The sequence below is a fragment of the Somniosus microcephalus genome, chromosome 12 (assembly GCF_052327205.1).
Source record: "Somniosus microcephalus isolate GS21.2 chromosome 12, FLI_Smic_1.0, whole genome shotgun sequence".
In the NCBI taxonomy this organism is placed as follows: Eukaryota; Metazoa; Chordata; class Chondrichthyes; order Squaliformes; family Somniosidae; genus Somniosus; species Somniosus microcephalus.
Window position 1 is genome coordinate 149,125,759 of NC_140998.1, and position 22,218 is coordinate 149,147,976.

The 22,218-nt window shown below is 48.1% G+C and overlaps 1 protein-coding gene across 1 annotated transcript in view; it reads left to right on the top strand.

Moving 5' to 3' along the window:
* The window catches only part of LOC147109592 (inositol-trisphosphate 3-kinase A-like), a 128,916-nt gene that overhangs the window by 66,267 nt on the left and 40,431 nt on the right, over positions 1–22,218 (top strand). The window contains exons 2-3 of the mRNA XM_086003655.1: positions 10,640–10,739; positions 15,149–15,362. Coding sequence (XP_085859781.1) covers positions 10,640–10,739; positions 15,149–15,362 — 314 coding nt within the window. The remainder of the gene's footprint in view (positions 1–10,639; positions 10,740–15,148; positions 15,363–22,218) is intronic.

Below are 22,218 nucleotides of genomic sequence, written 5' to 3' on the forward strand. Positions count from 1 at the left end.
AAATCCAATAGGGAATTCAGGAGAAACTTCTTTACCCAGAGAGTGGTGAGAATGTGGAACTCGCTACCACAAGGAGTAGTTGAGGCGAATAGCATAGATGTATTTAAGGGGAAGCTAGATAAAGTACATGAGGGAGAAAGGAATAAGAACATAAGAAATAGGAGCAGGAGTCGGCCGTTCGGCCCTTCGAGCCTGCTCCGCCATTCAATGAGATCATGGCTGATCTTCTGCCTCAACTCCATTCACCAGCCTTATCGCCATATCCCTTGATGCCTTTACTAGTCAGAAATCTATCGACTTCTGTTTTGAATATACCCAATGACTGAGCCTCCTCTGGGGTAGAGAATTCCAAAGATTCACCACCCTCTGTGTAAAGAAATTTCTTCTCATCTCAGTCCTGAATGGCCTACCCTTTATCCAGAGGCTGTGGCCCCTGGTTCTAGACTTTCCAGCCAAGGGAAACATTCTCCCAGCATCCACCCTATCAAGCCCTGTAATAATTTTGTATGCTTCAATGAGATCCCCTCTCATTCTTCTCAATTCAAGAGAATACAGGCCTAGTTTACTCAATCTCTTCTCATACAACAGTCCCGCCATCCCAGAAATCAATCTCGTGAACCTTCGTTGCACTCCCTCTATGGCAAGTATATCCTTCCTTAGGTAAGGAGACCAAAACTGTACACAGTACTCCAGGTGTGGTCTCACCAAGGTCCTATATAATTGGAGTAAGACTTCTTTACTCCTATACTCAAATCCTCTTGTAATGAAGGCCAGCATACCATTTGCCTTCCTAATGGCGTGCTGTGCCTGCACATTCACTTTCAGTGACTCATGTACAAGGACACCCAGATCCCTTTGAGCATCTGCATTCCCCAATCTTTCACCATTTAGGAAATACTCTGCCTTTCTGTTTTTTCTACCAAAGTGTATAACTTCACATTTATCCACATTATATTCCATCTGCCATGTTCTCGCCCACTCACTGAGCCTGTCGAGATCCCCTTGAAGCCTCTTTACATCCTCTTCACAACTGACACTGACACCTAGCTTTGTGTCATCAGCAAATTTGGAAATGTTACATTTAGTCCCCTCATCCAAATCATTGATATAGATTGTGAATAGCTGGGACCCAAGCACCGATCCTTGCGGTACCCCACTAGTCACAGCCTGCCATCCTGAAAAAGACCCGTTTATCCCTACTCTTTGTTTTCTGTCTGTTAACCAATTCTCAATCCATGCTCGTATATTAGCCCCAATTCCATATGCCCTAATTTTGTTCACCAACCTCTTGTGTGGGACCTTATTGAAGGCCTTTTGAAAATCCAGATATACCACATCTACCGGTTCCCCTTTGTCTACTCCACTAATTACATCCTCAAAGAACTCCAATAGGTTTGTCAAACAGGACTTCCATTTCATAAATCCATGTTGACTCTGCCCAATATTACTATTAGTTTCTAAGTGCCCAGTTATTGCATCCTTTATAATAGATTCCAGCATTTTCCCAACTACTGATGTGAGGCTAACAGGTCTGTAGTTCCCTGTTTTCTTTCTCCCTCCTTTCTTAAATAGCGGGGTTACATTTACTATCCTCCAATCTGCAGGAACCATTCCAGAATCTATAGAATTTTGGAAGATGACAACCAATGCGTCCACTATCCCAATGGCCACCTCTTTCAAAACCCTAGGATGTAGGTCATCTGGTCCTTGGGATTTATCGACTTTTAGTCCCATTAATTTTGCTAGTACTGTTTTTTTACTAATAATAATTTCTTTAAGTTCCTCATTCTCGCCAGACCCTTGGTTTTCTCGTATTTCTGGGAGGCTTTTTGTGTCTTCCTCCGTGAAGACAGAAACAAAGTATTTATTTGATTTCTCTGCCATTTCCTCATTCCCCATTATAAATTCATTGTATTTGTAAAGTGGCAGATTTCTTTCCCCTGTCGTACATAGAAGGACATGTTGATGGGGTGAGATGAAGTAAGGTGGGAGGAGGCTCGTGTGGAGCATAAACACTAGCAGAGACCTGTCGGGCCTGTTTCTGTGCTGTACACTCTATGTAATTCCATATAATACAATTTCAGACACTTCTCTGCTCAGCAAGAAAGCTAACCACACAATGGCGGGTGCTTATGAACATGTTGAGTGAAATATTTAAAGGCCGCAGCATTTCTGCCCTTGTGCCTGGCTGCAGGTGTTTTGTGCTCCAGGTTGTGCAATGCCAGTTGTCTCACAGATAATCAGCAGAAAGGGAAGAGCTGCTGTTTGTGGAACTTCAAAAAAGTTCCCACAAGAACCACAGCAAGGTCACGCTGGAAACTGTGACCTCACGCTGTAGGCAGCGGCTGCGCACAGGCAGGAAGTGAGGCAAGCGGCAAGTATATATGACAGGGGAAAGAAATCTGCCACTTGACAAATACAATAACTTTTCTGCTCTATTCTTTCTTTCTTTCCTGACTCGTGCTGGGATACAATCCCAGAGGTGCCAGCGGCTTCAGGTACCTGTCCAAGTGGTGTGAGGCTAGACAGTGAGAATTACAGAATTACAGAGAATTACATAGAGTGTACAGCACAGAAACAGGCCCGACAGGTCTCTGCTAGTGTTTATGCTCCACACGAGCCTCCTCCCACCTTACTTCATCTCACCCCATCAACATGTCCTTCTATGTACGACAGGGGAAAGAAACCAGCTGTTCGACTGTGGAGGGCATCACGGCTGATGCCAACTCTGTCCTAACCTGGTCACGTGGGTGCTCTTTTCAGTCGTGGGAGTCAGTGGATAGAGATCAGGAGCGAGAGCTCTGGCTAATATTCTCTTGCCCTGATGAGACTCTCTGATGCAAATTGTTGCACCTCCAATTCTACTCCGTCTGACACAGTATGCACCAGAGATCAAACCTGGCACCTTCTTGGTCTGTATAGTTCCATTCCACGCTGAGCAATGCCCGGGCAAATGATCAGAGAACGTAAGTTCAAGTCCCGCCATGGCACTTTGAGATTTTGCATTCAGGCTTAAATAACCTGGAAATAAAAAGCTGGTGTCAGTAAAATGTTGGCCATGAAGCTGTTGGATTGTCATAAAAACCCAGTTGGTTCACTAATGTCCCATAACTCAAGTGTCAGACCAACGTGGTTGACTCTTAACTGCCCACTGAAGTGGCCTAGCAAGCCACTACAGCGATTCAAGCAGAAGGCTCACCACCACCTTCTCAGGGCAACTAGGGATGGGCAGTGAATGCCGGCCTTGCCAGCAACGCCCACATCCCAAGAATAAATAATATAAAATTCCCAAATAAGCCAGCTGGTCCCACTCACCACTCTTGGCTCAGTGGTAGCTCTCTCACCTCTGAGTCAGAAGGTTGTCAGCCTCCAGTCCCATTTGAGAACATAATCCAAGCTGACACTCCAGAGCAGTACTGAGGGAATGCTGAACTGTCGGAGGTACCATTTTTTGGACAACAGGTAAAACCGAGGCCCTGTCTGCCCTCTCAGGTAGACCTCAAAAGATGCCAGTGCACTATTTCGAAGAAGAGTAGGGGAGTTCTCCCCAGTGTCCTGGCCAATGTTTATCCCTCAACCAACAATAGTATAAAAACAGATGATCTGATCATTATCACATTGCTGTTTGTGAGACCTTGCTGTGTGCAAATTGGCGCAAAATGTTGGTGTGTAATTATGGAAAATGAGTCACACATATATCAACCCATTGTACTGTCTGGAGGGTAGGTCCTTCAAAGCAAAACTACACTGTTGAGGAAGTTTTGTTAAATATCTATAAGAAGCTCAGCTGTTACCCTAGTTCCATCAAAAGATGCTCACAAGCACATCAACAATTCTCGAACCTGAACTAACCAGAAATAAGTTGTCCATTAGAGTAGTCCAGCTTACCCGTGCCATTAGGACAAGCCCATTACGCCATACCTGAGAGGGATGGTCTCTTCCATATACAGTAGAAGGTCTCTTCCAAACTAAATAGTGGGGGGGGGGGGAGGATCCAGGTGAGTGGGAATTTAAAAAGTCAATGAGAAATGAGAAAGCAATAGAGCAGGATAGAGATGGGGGAAATAATAACCAGAGTGTGACAGGAAAGGACAGAATGTTTAAAAGTAAGAGTGCAACAGAAAATGGGGCCAAAACAAGGAGAAATGGTAAAAAGACAAAGTTAAAAGCTCCATATCAGAATGCACGCAGCATTCGTAACAAGATAGATGAGTTGACGGCACAGATAGATAGAAATGGGTATGATCTGATCACCATTACAGAGACGTGGTTGCAAGGTGATCAGGGCTGGGAGCTGAATATTCCAGGGTATTTGACAATTCAGAAGGATAGACAGAACGGAAAGGGAGGTGGGGTGGCTTTGATGGTAAAGGATGGGATCAGTGCAGTGGTGAGAAGTGATATTGGCTCAGAAGATCAAGATGTAGAATCGGTTTGGGTGGAGATAAAAAATAATAAAGGGAAAAAGTCTCTGGTGGGCGCAGTCTACAGGCCCCTGAACAGTAGCAATACTGTTAGACAGAGTATAAATCAACAAAAAATGGAGGCTTGTAAAAAAGGTACGGTAATAATCAGGGGTGATTTTAATCTCCATATTGATTGGACAAATCAAATTGGCCATGGTAGCCTTGAGGAGGAGTTTATAGAGTGTATCCGGGATGGTTTCCTATAACAGTATGTAATGGAACCAACCAGGGAGCGGGCTATCTTGGAACTGGTACTGTGTAATGAGACAGAATTAATAAATTATCTCATAGTAAAGGATCCTCTAGGAAAGAGTGATCATAGCATGGTTGAATTTCAAATTCAGTTGGAGGGTGAGAAAGTTGTATCTCAAACCAGTGTCCTGATCTTAAACAAAGGCGATTACAATGGCATGAGGGCAGAACTGGCTAAAGTGGACTGGAAAAATAAATTAAAGGGTAAGACAGTTGAAATGCAGTGGCGGACATTTAAGGAGATATTTCATAACTCTCAACAAAATATATTCCAGTGAGAAAGAAAGATTTTAAGAGAAGGGAGCACCATCCGGGGCTAACTAAGGAAGTAAAGGATGGTATCAAATTGAAAACAAAGGCTTACAATGTTGCCAAGATTGTTGGGAGACCAGAGGATTGGGACATTTTTAAAAACCAGCAAAGGATGACTAAAAAAATAATAAAGAGAGAGAAGATGAATTATGAGAGTAAACTGGCAAGAAACATTAAAACAGATAGTAAGAGCTTCTACAGGTATATAAAAAGGAAGAGGGTAGCTAAAGTAAACATTGGTCCCTTAGAGGGTGAGACTGGGGAATTAATAACGGGGACTGGGGAAATGGCAGAAACTCTGAACAAATATTTTGTATCTGTCTTCATGGTAGAAGACACTAACAGCATCCCAATACTGGATAATCAAGGGGCCACAGGGATGGGGGAACTAAAGACAATGGGCTAAAAATTGAGTAGCGCCCCAATTGAGGCACTAACTTTGCAGCGCCCCGGAAAAGTTAGCGCCCCCGCGCCGGAAATTGAGTGGTTGCGCCCCAAGACGGAAGCGGGGCATTACTGGAAGCGCCCCACCTTCCTCTTGGGGCGCTGCGAGTGAATATCGTGATGCTACCTTCTTAAAGGGGAGGGGCCTTGTGCAGCGTGACCTGGGGCCCAGCTGGGCCCCCAGGGATCGGGAGTGCAGGCAAAAGAGCCCGGCACCCAAGAGAAATGCCGGGCTCTTGGAGTGCAGCCGGCATTCCGCGGCGGGGGCTGGGGTTCAGGAGGCCGGAGACGGGAGCGCAGGCAGGTGCTGGCAGGCAGCCAGCAGCAAAAATGGCTGCCCCACACCTCGCCTTTAAATTGCGCCTCCCCGGACGCAGGTACGCCCCCCCTGACCCTGTCGGACATAGCGTCCGGCGGTAAATCAGGGGGCGCTCCCGAAGATCGTGGCTGGGGCGTGAGCGGGGCACTGCGCACACCAATGATGTCATCGCCAGCGGCGCAGCGCCGCAGGGCGCTACCGGTTGGCGCCACCACTAACCTCCCGCTGAACTTTGCGGGAGGCGTGGGCAGTGCCGCGCCTGGGCGCTAGTTGGTTTGCGCCCCACTTAGCACCTCTTAAGGCGCTAACGGGTGGCGTTACCAACTGAATTTTTCCCCCAATCACTATCACTAAGGAAATAGTACTTGGTAAAATAATGGGACTAAAAGATAACAAGTCCCCTGGACCAGATGGCCTGCATCCCAGGGTCTTAAAAGTAGTGGCTGCAGAGATAGTGGATGCATTGGTTGCAATATACCAAAATTCCTCTGGAGAGGTCCCAGCGGATTGGAAAACTGCAAATGTAACACCCCTATTTAAGAAAGGAGGGAGACAGAAAGCAGGAAACTATAGACCAGTTAGCCTAACATCTGTCGTTGGGAAAATGCTGGAGTCCTTCATTAAGGAAGCAGTAGCAGGGCATTTGGAAAATCATTTTGCAGTCAAGCAGAGTCAGCATGGTTTTATGAAAGGGAAATCATGTTTAACAAATTTGCTGGAGTTCTTTGAAGATGTAACGAGCAGGGTGGATAAAGGTGATCCAGTGGATGTGGTGTATTTGGATTTCCAGAAGGCATTCGATAAGGTGCCACATAAAAGGTTACTGCATATGATAAGAGCTCATGGAATTGGGGGTAATATATTAGCATGGATAGAGAATTGGCTAACTAACAGAAAGCAGAGAGTCGGGATAAATGGGTCATTTTCCGGTTGGCAAACGGTAACTAGTGGGGTGCCACAGGGATCGGTGCTGGGGCCTCAACTATTTATAATCTACATTAATGACTTGGATGAAGGGACCGAGTGTAATGTAGCCAAGTTTGCGGATGATGCAAAGATGGGTAGGAAAGCAAGTTGTGCAGAGGACTCAAAGAACCTGCAAAGGGATATAGACAGGCTAAGTGAATGGGCAAACATTTGGCAGATGGAGTATAATGTGGGAAAGTGCGAGGTTATACACTTTGGCAGGAAAAATAAAAATAAAAAAGCAAATTTTATTTAAATGGAGAGAGATTACAAAATGCTACAGTTCAGAGGGACCTGGGGGTCCTGCATGAAACACAAAAAGTTAGCATGCAGGTACAGCAAGTAATCAAAAAGGAAAATGGAATGTTGGCCTTTATTTCAAAGGGGTTGCGGAAGACCTGCTACAACTCTACAAGGTATTGGTGAGACCACACCTGGAGTACTGCGTACAGTTGTGGTCTCCTTACTTAAGGGAGGATATACTTGCATTGGAGGCAGTTCAGAGACAATTCACTAGGTTAATTCCAGAGATGAGGGGGTTGACTTAGGAGGAAAGGTTGAGCAGGCTGGGCCTATACTTATTGGAATTTAGAAGAATGAAAGTTGATCTTATTGTAACATATAAGATACCGAGGGGGCTCGACAAGGTAGATGCAGAGAGGATGATTCCCCTCGCGGGGGAATCTAGAACTCGGGGGCATTGTTTCAGAATAAAGGGGCGCCCTTTTAGAACTGAGATAATGAGGAATTTCTTCTCTCAGAGGGTCGTAAATCTGTGGAATTCTCTGCCCCAGAGAGCTGTGGAGGCTGGATCATTAAATACATTTAAGGTGGAGATTGACAGATTTTTGCAAGGTAAGGGAGTGAAGGGTTATGGGGAGCGGGCGGGGAAGTGGCTTTGAGCCCAAGATCAACCATGATCTTAATGAATGGTGGAGCAGGCTCGAGGGGCCAAGTGGCCTATTCCTGCTCCTATTTCTTATGTTCTTATGAATGGACAAGGATATGACAAACATAAATGATATTCATGAGGAATAGCTAGAAACTGGTCCTGTTATGGAGTTATACTGTTACTGAAATAAAAAGCTGGTATCAGTAAAATGACCGCGTAACTGTAACTACGCTCATGTGCATTCATCAGGGTAAGGATTGCTCGTTATGAAACAGAATGGAGTTGTTGTTTATTCAGCAGGGTAAGGATTGTTTACTGTGTAACAGAATGGAGTTGTTTATTCAGCAGGGTAAGGATTGTTTACTGTGTAACTGAATGGAGTTGCTATTTATTCAGCAGGGTAAGGATTGTTTACTGTGTAACTGTATGGAGTTGTTGTTTATTCAGCAGGGTAAGGATTGTTTACTGTGTAACTGGAGTTGTTGTTTATTCAGCAGGGTAAGGATTGTTTACTGTGTAACTGTATGGAGTTGTTGTTTATTCAGCAGGGTAAGGATTGTTTACTGTGTAACTGAATGGAGTTGTTTATTCAGCAGGGTAAGGATTGTTTACTGTGTAACTGAATGGAGTTGCTATTTATTCAGTACGATAATGGTTACTAGGATAAATTTTCATCTTTTTGGTGCAAGGCTTTGTACCAGGAGTGATGAAAACATAAGCCAATAATTCCCATGAGGCTTTCCCAATTTCCTGCTGTAACTTTGACGAGAGATCTGCAAAACCTTTGGAGAAATGGCGTAAACAGCCCCCATAGAAATTCTACCCGAAAAAATTTAACACACCATATTTTTTTTAATTCAGCAGGGTAAGGTCACTAGCAGTCCAACTGTATGGTGTTACTGTTTAGTCAGCAGGGTTTAGGATTGTTTACTGCTAAATAAACAGACCCCCCCACCCCCCTGTGGAAATTAATGGTGAAGGCTCTTACCCCACCCTGTGTTTTTTTTAAATTCATTCATGGGATGTGGGCGTCGCAGGCAAGGCCAACATTTATTGCCCATCGTTAATTGCCCTTGAGAAGGTGTTGGTGGGTCATCTTCTTGAACCGCTGCAGTCCGTGTGCTGTTAGGAAGGGAGCTCCAGGATTTTGAACCAGCAACTATGAAGGATCGGCGATATACTTCCAAGTCAGGATGGTGTGTGACTTGGAGGGGAACTTGGAGGTGGTGGTGTTCCCATGCACCTGCTACCCTTGTCCTTCTAGGTGATAGAAGTTACATGCTTGGGAGATTTGTGGAGTTTTTACTCATTCATTAGGGTGTGGGCTATGTAACTGTATGGAGTTCCTTCGTGTACATTCAGTAGGACGTGGGTTGTTTAATATGCAACTGATTGACAGTCACTTTTATCAGCAGGGTAAGCATTATATACTGCGAGGCTGCAAAGAGCTATTGCTTGTTCAGTAGAGTGAGGAAAAAAACGCCTCTATTATTGTTATTTCCTCCACAATTGTCCATTAAACTAGAGGCCAATCAAACTCAGGCCTACCAGCTCAGTTGAATGTACTTGTGCAGCAAGTCAGGCAACTGTTTCACAACTAAAACACACATGTCCTTTTCTGTTTAATTCTGAAACAATCGCACAGCGAGTTCCTGTTTTGAATGGAGTGACATTTGTGGAGCTCAGCGACCGAGCTACCACAGTATTTGCATTTAAAATGTCTGGAGGAAGTTATAGCAGAAAAACAAACTGACAGCTCGAGCCTCAGGTGGCATCGGAGGGCCGGGCACAGAAGGAGCATGTGTTCCACCTACTGACTGAACGTCTGGCTAAATTTAATGCAGCTGCATTTAAAGATGCTGTATTCTGTTTTAATTTGGGAATCACTATGAATTTCTAGACTAAAGACAGTGCAGTGGTGTCAACCCTTAAGCACCTATTTGTTTAGCAATTTTATAAATCGTAGCCCCTAAAAATTACACCTTGCACATGAAGACTAAATGCATTAATTTTGTCTCTGCTATTTTTACAGGGATGTTATCGTGTTGATTTTAAAATAGTGGGGAGTGAAATTTTAGACAAAAGCATGACGTAATTTTTCCACTAATATCCCACAGCATTATATCAGGGACATATATTTTGTAGAAACTGGTAAATTGCATGTGGTCAGTTGATGAATATGATTTTTTAAATATATATACAAGGTGGTGACAGTGTTGAGAGAGAGACTTCAGGAGCTTGCTCCACAGAGGCTGAGGGGAGATCTCATCGAGGTGTTTAAATGATGAAGGGATTCGGTAGGGTAGATGCAGAAAAACTATCTCCGCCTGAGTTGCGGTGCCCAGAACTGAAGACAGTGCTCTAAATGGGGTCTAACCAGAGCTTTATATAACTGTAACATAACCTCCACCCATTGGTATTCCACCCAGCAACCTTTCGAACCATTGACAATAAAAGCCAGGCTTGAAGCCCATTATAACTATGGGACTTTTGGTGTTTAAATCCGACCCAAGCTAATGGAATGAAAACCTCCCTCCTCGTGAATACAAGGGTGGCGAGTATACTTAGCTTGGGCAGCCTCAATCTAAAGCTGCCCACCAACTGGCAGTAAGTTGTCTCATTGCAAAATGCTAAAATATTTCTGGTGAAGTAGTGTATGCTGTTCTGAGATTGGAGTTCAGACAAGTTGTTGGAAGCAATGGCGAGGAAACTTTATCCATCATCCTTCCTGTACTTGACCTCAAAATTAAAATCTGATGGGGCAGATGTTGACCATGAATTAATGCCTACTGTCTCAAACAATCAGATTGCTTACTACATCTACTCTCGTCTAAAGGGAGAAGTGAAAGAGTTGTTTTGCATTTTAAGAGCAGCAGATATCTGGTGATGGATGGACGCTCTTGCTGTGTGACTGGTGCTTTAGTCTAATATTACTCTCAGAACTACGACAGAGGAAAGGCCTCAATTTCTCTCATCTTGTTTTTGCAGAATAAACCCTGGAGAAAAGCTAAGAAGATAGTGCAATGGTCACCCTTCGTAGTCTCCTTCAAGAAGCGATATTCATGGATTCAACTGGCTGGTCATTCAGGTAACTGATCTCTGATCCACTTTAATCCAGAAGTAACATTCATTTGAGAATTACATTATTCTTGTTGTCTCCTTCTAACTTTCTGTTGCAATTAAAGAAAGACTTGCCTTTCTATAGCACCTTTCACCACCTCAGGACGTCCCAAAGCGCTTCACAGCCAATGAAGTACTTTTGAATTGTTGTAATGTAGGAAACGTAGCAACCAGTTTGCGCACAGCAAGCTCCCACAAACAGCAGTGTGATAATGACCAGATAATCTGTTTTAGTGATGTTAGTTGAGGGATAAATATTGGCCCAGGACACTGGGGAGAACTTCCACTGCTCTTCTTCAAAATAGTGCCGTGGGATCTTTTACATCCACGGGCAGACGACGCCTCAGTTTAACCTCTCACCCAAACGACAGCATCCCCTTAGTACTGCAGAGAATTGTCAAGCCTGGATTATGTGCTCAAGTCTTTGGAGTGGGGACTTATACCCACAACCTTCATGACTCAGAGGCGAGAGGGCAACCGACTGAGCCCCAATAAGTGGCGCAGTTCTGTGACAGAATCCTGCAAAGATAAATTGGATGGTTGTTAACAGCCAGAAAACACTGTATAAAATGGCCAGTGGCTTGAACAGTTACAAAGAGATTTCACAAATAATATATTGTGCCCGGAAACTTTCATAAAATGGCATTGCGCTAACAATGAACAAAAATCTTCACATTAAATTCTCAGTTTGTTGTGGCGTGAACTAATGGTTGTGTGTATGTAAGTTCCCCATCTCGTACTGTTATGGGCAAATGTGGTAGTGGATCCCAGTGTGAGTGTCATGTACTCTTTGGCCAGGGTTCTCACTTCCTGTTTACAGTGTTCTCTGGTGTCTGTGGTATGGACGGTTATTTTGAGAAGTGCGGAGGACAAACTGTCCTCACAATCAAGCATCATTAACTGAGGTCAGTTTCTGAAGCAGCCATCTCTTAAAACTAAGCGCAACTCAAAGGCCCCCTACTAACTTTCTGCGATCTGTCGAATGCTCAGAGATAAAGAAAGACTTGCATTTAACCTCGCATTTCACGGCCACCAGACGTCCCAAAACGCTTTACAGCCAATTAAGTACTTCTTGAAGTGTAGTCACTGTTGTAATGTAGGAAATGCGGCAGCCAATTTGCGCACAGTAAGATCCCACAAACAGCAATGTGATAACGACCAGATAATCTGTTTTAGTGATGTTGATTGAGGGATAAATATTGGTAAGGACACCGGGGATAACTCCCCTGCTCTTCTTTGAAATAGTGCCATGGGTTCTTTTACGTCCACCTGAGAGAGCAGACGGGGCCTCGGTTTAACATCTCATCCAAGATGACAGCACTTCTGACAGTGCAGCACTCCCTCAGTACTGCACTGGAGTGTCAGCCTACATTTTTGTGCCCAGAGCCTCTCCCCCCTCCCCATCCTACCCAGAGCCCCCCCGATCCTGCCCAGACCCTCTCCCCCCGATCCTGCCCAGAGCCCCCCCGATCCTGCCCAGAGCCCCCCCGACCTGCCCAGACCCCCCGATCCTGCGCAGAGCCCCCCAAACCTGCCCAGAGCCCCCCCGATCCTGCCCAGAGCCTCTCCCCCCTCCCCATCCTACCCAGAGCCCCCCTGATTCTGCCCAGAGACCCCCCATTCTGCCCAGAGCCCCCCCATTCTGCCCAGAGCCCCCCCATCCTGCCCAGAGCCCCCCCGATCCTGCCCAGAGCCCCCCGATCCTGCCCAGAGCCCCCCGATCCTGCCCAGAGCCCCCCGATCCTGCCCAGAGCCCCCGATCCTGCCCAGAGCCCCCCGATCCTGCCCAGAGCCCCCGATCCTGCCCAGAGCCCCCCCGACCTGCCCAGACCCCCCGATCCTGCGCAGAGCCCCCCGATCCATCCCAGAGCCCCCCGATCCATCCCAGAGCCCCCGATCCTGCCCAGAGCCCCCCCCATCCTGCCCAGAGCCCCCCCGATCCTGCCCAGAGCCCCCCGATCCTGCCCAGAGCCCCGCGATCCTGCCCAGAGCCCCCCCGATCCTGCCCAGACCCCCCGATCCTGCCCAGAGCCCACCCCGATCCTGCCCAGAGCCCCGATCCTGCCCAGAGCCCCCCCGATCCTGCCCAGAGCCCCGCGATCCTGCCCAGACCCCCCGATCCTGCCCAGAGCCCACCCCGATCCTGCCCAGAGCCCCGATCCTGCCCAGAGCCCCCCGATCCTGCCCAGAGCCCCGCGATCCTGCCCAGAGCCCCCCCGATCCTGCCCAGACCCCCCGATCCTGCCCAGAGCCCACCCCGATCCTGCCCAGAGCCCCGATCCTGCCCAGAGCCCCCCCCGATCCTGCCCAGAGCCCCCCGATCCTGCCCAGAGCCCCCCGATCCTGCCCAGAGACCCCCCGATCCTGCCCAGACCCCCCAAACCTGCCCAGACCCTCTCCCCCCCTGATCCTGCCCAGACCCTCTCCCCCCCCCGATCCGGCCCAGACCCTCTTCCCTCCCCCCCCGGATCCTGCCCAGACCCTCTTCCCCCCCCTCCAATCCTGCCCAGACCCTCTCCCCCCCCCGATCCTGCCCGGACCCTCTCCCCCCACAATCCTGCCCAGACCCTCTCCCCCCGATCCTGCCCAGACCCTCTCCCCCCCGATCCTGCCCAGACCCTCTCCCCCCCGATCCTGCCCAGACCCTTGCCCCCATCCTGCCCAGACCCTCCCCCCAATCCTGCCCAGACCCTCTCCCCCCCCAATCCTGCCCAGACCCTCTCCCCCCGATCCTGCCCAGACCCTCTCCTGCCCAGACCCTCTCCCCCCGATCCTGCCCAGACCCTCTCCCCCCGATCCTGCCCAGACCCTCTCCCCCCGATCCTGCCCAGACCCTCTCCCCCCCCGATCCTGCCCAGACCCTCTCCCACCTGATCCTGCCTAGACCCCCCCGATCCTGCTCAGACCCTCTCCCCCCGATCCTGCTCAGATCCTCTCCCCCCCGATCCTGCTCAGACCCTCTCCCCCCGATCCTGCTCAGACCCTCTCCCCCCGATCCTGCTCAGACCCTCTCCCCCCGATTCTGCCCAGACCCTCTCCCCCGATCCTGCTCAGACCCTCTCACCCCGATCCTGCTCAGACCCTCTCCCCCCGATCCTGCTCAGACCCTCTCCCCCCGATCCTGCTCAGACCCTCTCCCCCCCCGATCCTGCTCAGACCCTCTCCCCCCGATCCTGCTCAGACCCTCTCCCCCCCGATCCTGCCAAGACCCTCTCCCCCCCGATCCTGCCCAGACCCTCTCCCCCCGATCCTGCCCAGACCCTCTCCCCCTGATCCTGCTCAGACCCTCTCCCCCCGATCCTGCTCAGACCCTCTCCCCCCCGATCCTGCCGAGACCCTCTCCCCCCCGATCCTGCCGAGACCCTCTCCCCCCCGATCCTGCCCAGACCCTCCTTTCCTCCCAATCCTGTCCAGAGCTCCACCCCCTCCCCCCTCCACTGATGGCCGAAGACCATCTCCGTGGGTTCCGGCTGTGCCTCCTGATGTCAGATGGCTGTTCCCGCTCACCAGGCAGGCTGTCAATCTGGCCGGGTGTCGGGCGGGACTCTGCAAATATTTATTTTAATTAGGCCCTGTCGTTAAGATCGGCAGAACTGCCATGTCCCCAACCTCCTTGAGTTCGTCACCCGCTATCGGACTCTCCCACACGCTTCCCACCCAGCGCCCCCCCCGCCCCATGGGATAACCAATGCCAGTGTGGGCACATCACTGCCAACCCCCACAGCCACAAAGCAGCGGCAAAGTTGGAGTGTCGAGGCAAAGACAAAATGGAGTTGAGGAACATTTACTCATCTGCTGCTGGAGGTTTAAGGAATCACGAGGACTATAAAATCCCCATTGTTGAGAACTCTAATGATTGCCAGCTCTGTAAATAGAGATGCCAACCCTCCAGGAATTGAAGATTAATCTCCCGACACTGCTGGGAGCAACTAAGGGAGAAAAATCATAGGGAGCATTAAAAAAAATAATTTTCTCTCAACACTTTTGTTTATTAGATTATTAAATAGTTTTTCTCGATCTGCCCTATCAAACCCTTTAATCAATTTAAACACCTCAAATAGATCACCCCTTAATCTTCTATACTCGAGGGACTAGAAGCCTAGTCTATGCAGCCTGTCCTCATAATTTAACTCTTTTTGCCCCGGTATCATTCTGGTGAATTACGGAGCAAACTGTGCCAATGTGGGCTAATTATCATGAATGAAAACAGAGATGAGTTGGTCATTGATCAGCTTGGAGGAACATCACCCTTGGGAAACAAGGAGGTTCTGATAACGATCCTGGAGAGGATCACAAGCAAGCACGGAGCACGTTACAGAGCATTGCTACTAATATACATGCACGCTAAAAGGGTGTCTGGTTTTGTGTGTCACTTAGGTAGTTTCAAAGCAGGGGATGGTGGGAAGATCCTGAAGAAGTACTGTGAGAATGAGAAGCTGTGCTTTGAGCAACTAAAAATGGATTCGCTAGCTCCCTTTGTACCTCGTTACCACGGCGTTACTGATGAAGAAGGAGAGCTGTACATTCAGTTGGATGACTTGTTGGCCGAGTTTGACAGCCCGTGCGTCATGGACTGTAAGATGGGAATAAGGTATGTGACTATCGTTGTGTACTCAGCATAGGCGTTTCTGATGAACTGGGTTTGACCATCATACCATGAAGAAAAAGAAAGAAAGATTTGCATTTATATAGTGCCTTTCTTAGCGCTTTATAGTCAAAGAAGTGCTTTTCAAGTGTAGTCACCGTTGTAATGTAGGAAACATGACAATCAATTTGATGATTTAGACATAGGAGTACACCTGATTTCTGTATTAAACCAAGCGCCAGGGTTTTTATACATCAACAAACTTAGGGGAAAGGCCAAGGATCATAGTGCAGGATAGCATTTTTGCTCTCTGCCTCCTCACAATAGCAACAGCGAATGTGTACCCATGTTCTATTTCATTCTTAACCCACAGCATGGTGACCGATTGTGCTGGGAGCAAAGCAGAGACCATCTGAACTGACTATTGAAAATTGACTGTTCCAATGGCTCTCCGGGCCGGCCTCCCACCTTCCACCCGCCATAAACTTCAACTCATCCAAAACTCTGCTGCCTGTATCCTAACTCACACCAAGTGACGTTCACCCATCACCGCTGTGCTTGCTGACCTACATTGGCTCCCGGTCCGGCAAAGCCTCGATTTTTAAATTTTCATCTTTGTTTTCAAATCCCTCCATGGCTTCGCCCCTCCCTATCTCTGTAACCTCCTCCAGCCCTACAACCCTCCGAGATATCTGCACTCCTCCAATTCTGGCCTCTTGTGTATCTCCGATTTTCATCCCTCCACCATTGATGGCCGTGCCTTCAGCTGTCTCGGCTCTCTAGGCCCTGGAAGTCCCTCCCGAAATCTCTCTGCCTCTCTACCTCTCCTCCTTTAAGACGCTTCTTAAAACCCACCTCTTTCACCAAGTTTTTTGTCACCTGTCCTAACATCTCCTTATGTGGCTCGGTGTCGATCTTTGTCTGATTACACTCCTGTGCAGTGCCTTGGGATGTTTTACTATGTTAAAGGCGCTATATAAATGAAAGAAGTTGTTGTTGTTTAACTGGGCCCAGCCCAGTGAGCAACTGGACTAGGGCAGAGCAGTGACCAACTGGACTGGGACCAGTATAGTGACCAACTGGACTGGGACCAGTATAATGACCAACTGGACCAGGACCAGTACAGTGACCAACTGGACCGGGACCACTATAGTGACCAACTGGACTGGAACCACTATAGTGACCAACTGGACCGGGACCAGTATAGTGACCAACTGGACCGGGACCACTATAGTGACCAACTGGACTAGAACCACTATAGTGACCAACTGGACCGGGACCAGTATAGTGACCAGCTGAACCAGGACCACTATAGTGACCAACTGGACCGGGACCAGTATAATGACCAACTGGACCAGGACCAGTATAGTGACCAACTGGACCGGGACCACTATAGTGACCAACTGGACTGGAGCCACTATAGTGACCAACTGGACCGGGACCACTATAGTGACCAACTGGACTGGGACCAGTATAATGACCAACTGGACCAGGACCAGTATAGTGACCAACTGGACCGGGACCACTATAGTGACCAACTGGACTGGAAACGCTATAGTGACCAACTGGACCGGGACCAGTATAGTGACCAACTGGACCGGGACCACTATAGTGACCAACTGGACCGGGACCAGTATAGTGACCAACTGGACCAGGACCACTATAGTGACCAACTGGACCGGGACCAGTATAGTGACTGTTGTGTATGTACCTTTAAGAGAGAACTGATTTTATACTGTAATACTGGCAGTGACCACACCTGTATATAAAGCCATAGCAGGCTTCTGTACTTTCAGTTCCAGCATACCCTCTGTTCAGTAAACACCTGTTATTACCGTTCTCCTGCAGTCCGTGTGTTATTGATACGCGGACACTACAGTGGCGACGAGCAGGTTCAAACTCACCTGCAGTACTGCATCACCTCACGGGGATCCATCCCTGAAAAGAAGCTTCTTGGAGGTCGAAGCCAGAGCAACGGGCGTCGACCGTGGGCAACCGCCCAGTGATCCATCGGAGTTCAGAGAATCGCAGGGGAAGCTGTGGAGAGCTGGGCTTGGTTCTCCAGTCAAGGTGTCCCAGCAAATCGGGCTGGTAGCAGGTAGTGCGCTGACCCTTCCGGACTGCGGCGGGCTAGAGATTGATCGAGTGGCTCTGCAAGGGGGCCGAGCAGCGTCGTCGGGAAGAAAAAGAGAGAGAGAGGGTGGAGCGCACAGGGCGCGGCCGGTGCTCAAGAGTCGGGCAGCGTTAAAGAAAATAAAAAAGGAGAAGGAAAAGAGACGCGCAGTGGACAGCGTCGAAGAAGAATAAAACTAAGAAAATTAATTAACAAAAGAGAAACGCGCAGAAAGCCGCGGGGCGCCGCCATTACTAGTTAGAACGCTAGGAGCAGCATTGGCAGCAGGGGGAAGAAGGAAAGCGCAGGAGGCGCCATTTTAATCCATTGGGGAAGAAGGAAAAGCGCGGGAGGCGACATTTAAAACCACCCAAGATGCCGAAGAGTGGCAGCATCACTGCTTTCGACAACGAAATAGAAGACTGGACCACGTATGTGGAAAGAATTGAAGTGTACTGCAAGGCAAAGGAGGTGGCCGATGAAAAGAAGGCGTCGGTATTATTGAATTTGATGGGCGTGAGAACGTACGGCCTATTGCGGAATTTAATTACCCCAGCTAAACCAATGGAGAAAAGCTTTGAAGAGATTGTCAATATCTTACAGGAACATCTAAACCCTACACCGCTGCTGATAGCAGAAAGATTCAAGTTCCATAAAAGAAACCAGAACAAAGACGAGAGTAATGCTGACTATCTTACGGAACTATGCAAGTTATCGAAACACTGCCAGTTCGGAGCAGGACTGGCAGATACCTTAAGGGATAAGTTTGTCTGCGGGCTCCAGAGTGAAGGAACCCAGAAACGACTACTTTCGGAAAAGGACCTTACGCTAGAAAAGGCTTTCAGCGTTGCAGTATCCTACGAAGCAGCAGCATGGGGAGCTGCGGAAATACAACAGAAACCGCAAGAATATAGCACCAATGAAATGGCATATGGAGCAGAAAAGTGCTATCGCTGCGGCAGAACAACCCATGACCAGAAGGATTGCTGGTTTAAGGACAAAGTATGCAGGCAATGTGGAAAAGTGGGACACATAGCATGAGTCTGCAGGTCGGGAAAGAAAACCAACACTAAAAGAACTACTAAGGAAAAGTACAAGAAAGTACAAAAGATGACGGACAGTAGTTCAGAAGATCAGAAGAGTGATAATGACTCCGGGAGCAGGAGACTAAGTTGTCTAAAGTTACACAACGTGATCGCAAAGGAGGATCACCGAACCATTTGGGTCACCCTCATGATAGCAGGGTCCCAAGTAAAGATGGAATTGGACACAGGATCAGCCCTAACAGTCATGAATCGATGAGACTACGAGTGGCTATTCTCACATATACCCTTGAAGGACACGTCCATTGTCTTGAAGACATATACGGGGCAAAAAGTCTACCCCAGAGGAAAAATAAGGGTGCCCGTTAAAATACAACGGCAAGGAAACACAGAAACTGTATCTATATATACTACAAGATGGAGGACCACCATTATTGGGACGTGAATGGATCCGAAAAATACAATTGGATTGGCATTCCATTCAGGCGCTAACAGTGGTTGACAAAAAGGATGAAGACATCACACCTGGACGACTGTCAAAAATTCTAACTGACGCGAAAGAGGTGTTCCAGCAAGGACTTGGGACTCTAAAAGGCGTAACGGCAACGATAAAAATTGAAGATAACGCAAACCCAAAATTTTTTTAGGCCAGACCGGTACCGTATGCGATCCGCCCAGCCGTCGAAGCTGAGCTGGAGAGTCTGGAGCGTTCGGGTGTGCTGTCCAAGGTGGACTGGAGCAAGTGGGCCACACCCATCGTTCCTGTAATGAAGAAATCATTGAGCAGCACGCCTGGGGAACCGAAGAAGGTTCGCATCTGTGGGGACTTTAAGGTAACTGTGAACCCAGTCCTTCACACAGTACAATATCCACTTCCACGGATAGAAGATATTTTCGCCTCACTATCTGGAGGGAAACGCTTTACGAAGATTGATCTGGCCCAAGCGTATCTACAAATGGAGGTAGAAGAAGCATCTACAAAATACCTCACGATAAACACTCACAAAGGTCTTTACCAGTATAACCGACTGGTATTCGGGGTAGCATCAGCTCCGGCTATTTGGCAGAGGGCGATGGAACAAGTCCTGCAAGGGATCCCGGGGACCCAGTGTTATTTGGACGACATCCTGGTTACGGGCGAAAATGAGAGTGAACACCTTGCCAACCTGGAGCAGGTGCTCACTAGATTACAAGAATATGGGCTATGAGCCAACTGCCCCAAATGCGAGTTTTTCAGGAAATAAATCTCGTATTGTGGCCACGTGATTGATGAAGAGGGGTTACATAAGTCCCCAGACAAGATTGAGGCAGTAGTCAAGGCTCCAGCACCGGAAAATGTGTCGCAACTGAGGTCGTTCCTCGGGTTGGTGAACTACTACCATAAGTTCTTGCCAAATTTGTCTACAATTCTGCACCCACTGAATGCCCTGCTGCAAACTGGAGTAGCATGGAAATGGAGTGATGAGAGTAAGCGTGTCTTTCAGAAATGTAAATGCCTAATCACTTCAAAAGAAGTATTGGCCCACTACAATCCAACACTACCGATTCGGTTGGCATGTGATGCGTCTCCCTACGGCATTGGAGCGGTGCTGTCGCACAAATTCCTTGACGGTTCAGAGAGGCCAATAACCTTTGCTTCACGCTCGTTAACCTCAGCCGAGCGTAACTACGCCCAGATTGACAGGGAGGCCCTCAGCCTGGTGTGGGGGGTGAAGAAGTTCAATCACTATCTGCACGGGCAGAAATTCACCTTACTGACTGATCACCAGTCTCTTGTCTCCATTTTTAACCCAAAGAAGGGCGTTCCGGTGATGACGGCGCAACGGCTGCAAAGATGGTCCCTTTTTCTAGGGGCACATCAATACGACATAGAGTATAAAGGCACAAAACAGCATGGAAACGCTGATGGGCTGTCGCGCCTGCCGCAGCCTACGGTGGAGGAAGCACCTGCAGTGGACCCTGTTGAGATATTCCATTTGACCATAGTCGAATGTCTACCTGTTACAAACTCAAGTATAGAGAAGGAAACCCGAAATGACCCGACACTCTCTCAGGTCTATGATTTGACGGTGAAGGGATGGCCAGCACATGGCGACTCACTGTTGCCAGCATTCTCGCCAAGGAGAGAACAGCTGTCAGTGTGCCGGGGGACCTTGATGTGTGGATCCCGAGTGGTAATTCCACCCATGTTGAGAGATAGAGTGCTCAATGAGCTTCATGAGGGTCATCTGGGAGGGGTAAAAATGAAGAGCCTAGCCAGGGCGTTTGTGTGGTGGCCGGGAATCGATAAAGAAATCGAGGAAATGACCAAGAGCTGCACAGGATGCCAGAAAGTCCAAAACGCTCCACCACAGGCCCCGCTACACCCATGGGAGTGGCCCTCATCTCCATGGCAATGGGTACACATTGATTTTGCTGGTCCATTTATGGACTCAGTGTTTTTAATCGCCGTGGATGCACATTCGAAATGGCCAGAGGTCATCAAAATGTCCTCCACCACCACGGAGAAAACTATTGCAGTCCTACTGACCATCTTTGCCAGGAATGGCTTGCCAGAACAGATTTGCTCCGACAATGGACCACAGTTTGTGTCCGAAGATTTCCGGAGGTTTTTGAGGAATAATGGGGTAAAGCATTACACATCCGCCCCATATCATCCAGCCACAAATGGATTGGCTGAGAGGTTTGTACAAACCTTTAAAAAAGCAATAAAGGCGATGTATAACGACAACATACCACTGCAACACAAGGTGGATAATTTCTTGTTTGCTTACCGGAATGCGACACATGCAGTCACCAACCAAGCTCCAGCCATGATGTTCTTTAAACGAAGGTTAAGATGTCGCCTGGATTTGCTCAAACCAAGCATAAGACGAGATGTTGAGAATAAGCAATTCCAGCACATCAATGAGAAGCCAACCAGGAGCTTCAAGATAGGGCAACCAGTCTTGGCCCGCGACTACCGAACAGAAAAATGGCAGCCAGGAACGATATGCACACGGCAGGGACCACTAATGTACACAGTGGACGTTGGAGAGAGCATCGTGAGTCGCCATGCTGACCAGATTCGAGAGTCACAGGAACAAGTCAAACCCATACCATGAGCATGTGCACCTGGTGATGAACCCGAAGTACAGATTGCGTCTACCTCAGAATCAGTGGTATTGGAAGCTGACGAACCAACCAATGACAATGAGCCAGAATCGACTCCGCCGCAAGAACAGGATACTCGAGAAAGGCGCTATCCAGACAGGATCAGGAAGCCTTCTCAAAGACTGAATTTATAAATGATTACTTTCAGCTGATGTATATAGTACAAAGAAAATTGTAATTGTAATTAGTTATTATTTAATTGTTAAATGAATGTTATGTACTGTTTATCTAAAAGGGGCGGAATTGTTGTGTATGTACCTTTAAGAGAGAACTGCTTTTATACTGTAGTACCGGCAGTGACCACACCTGTATATAAAGCCGTAGCAGGCTTCTGTACTTTCAGTTCCAGCATACCCTCTGTTCAGTAAACACCTGTTATTACCATTCTCCTGCAGTCCGTGTGTTATTGATACGCGGACACTACAGTGACCAACTGGACCGGGACCACTATAGTGACCAACTGGACCGGGACCAGTATAGTGACCAACTGGGCTGGGAATGGTACATGGGAAGGTGGACTATGATTGTCACAGTGACCTGCTACTGAACACAT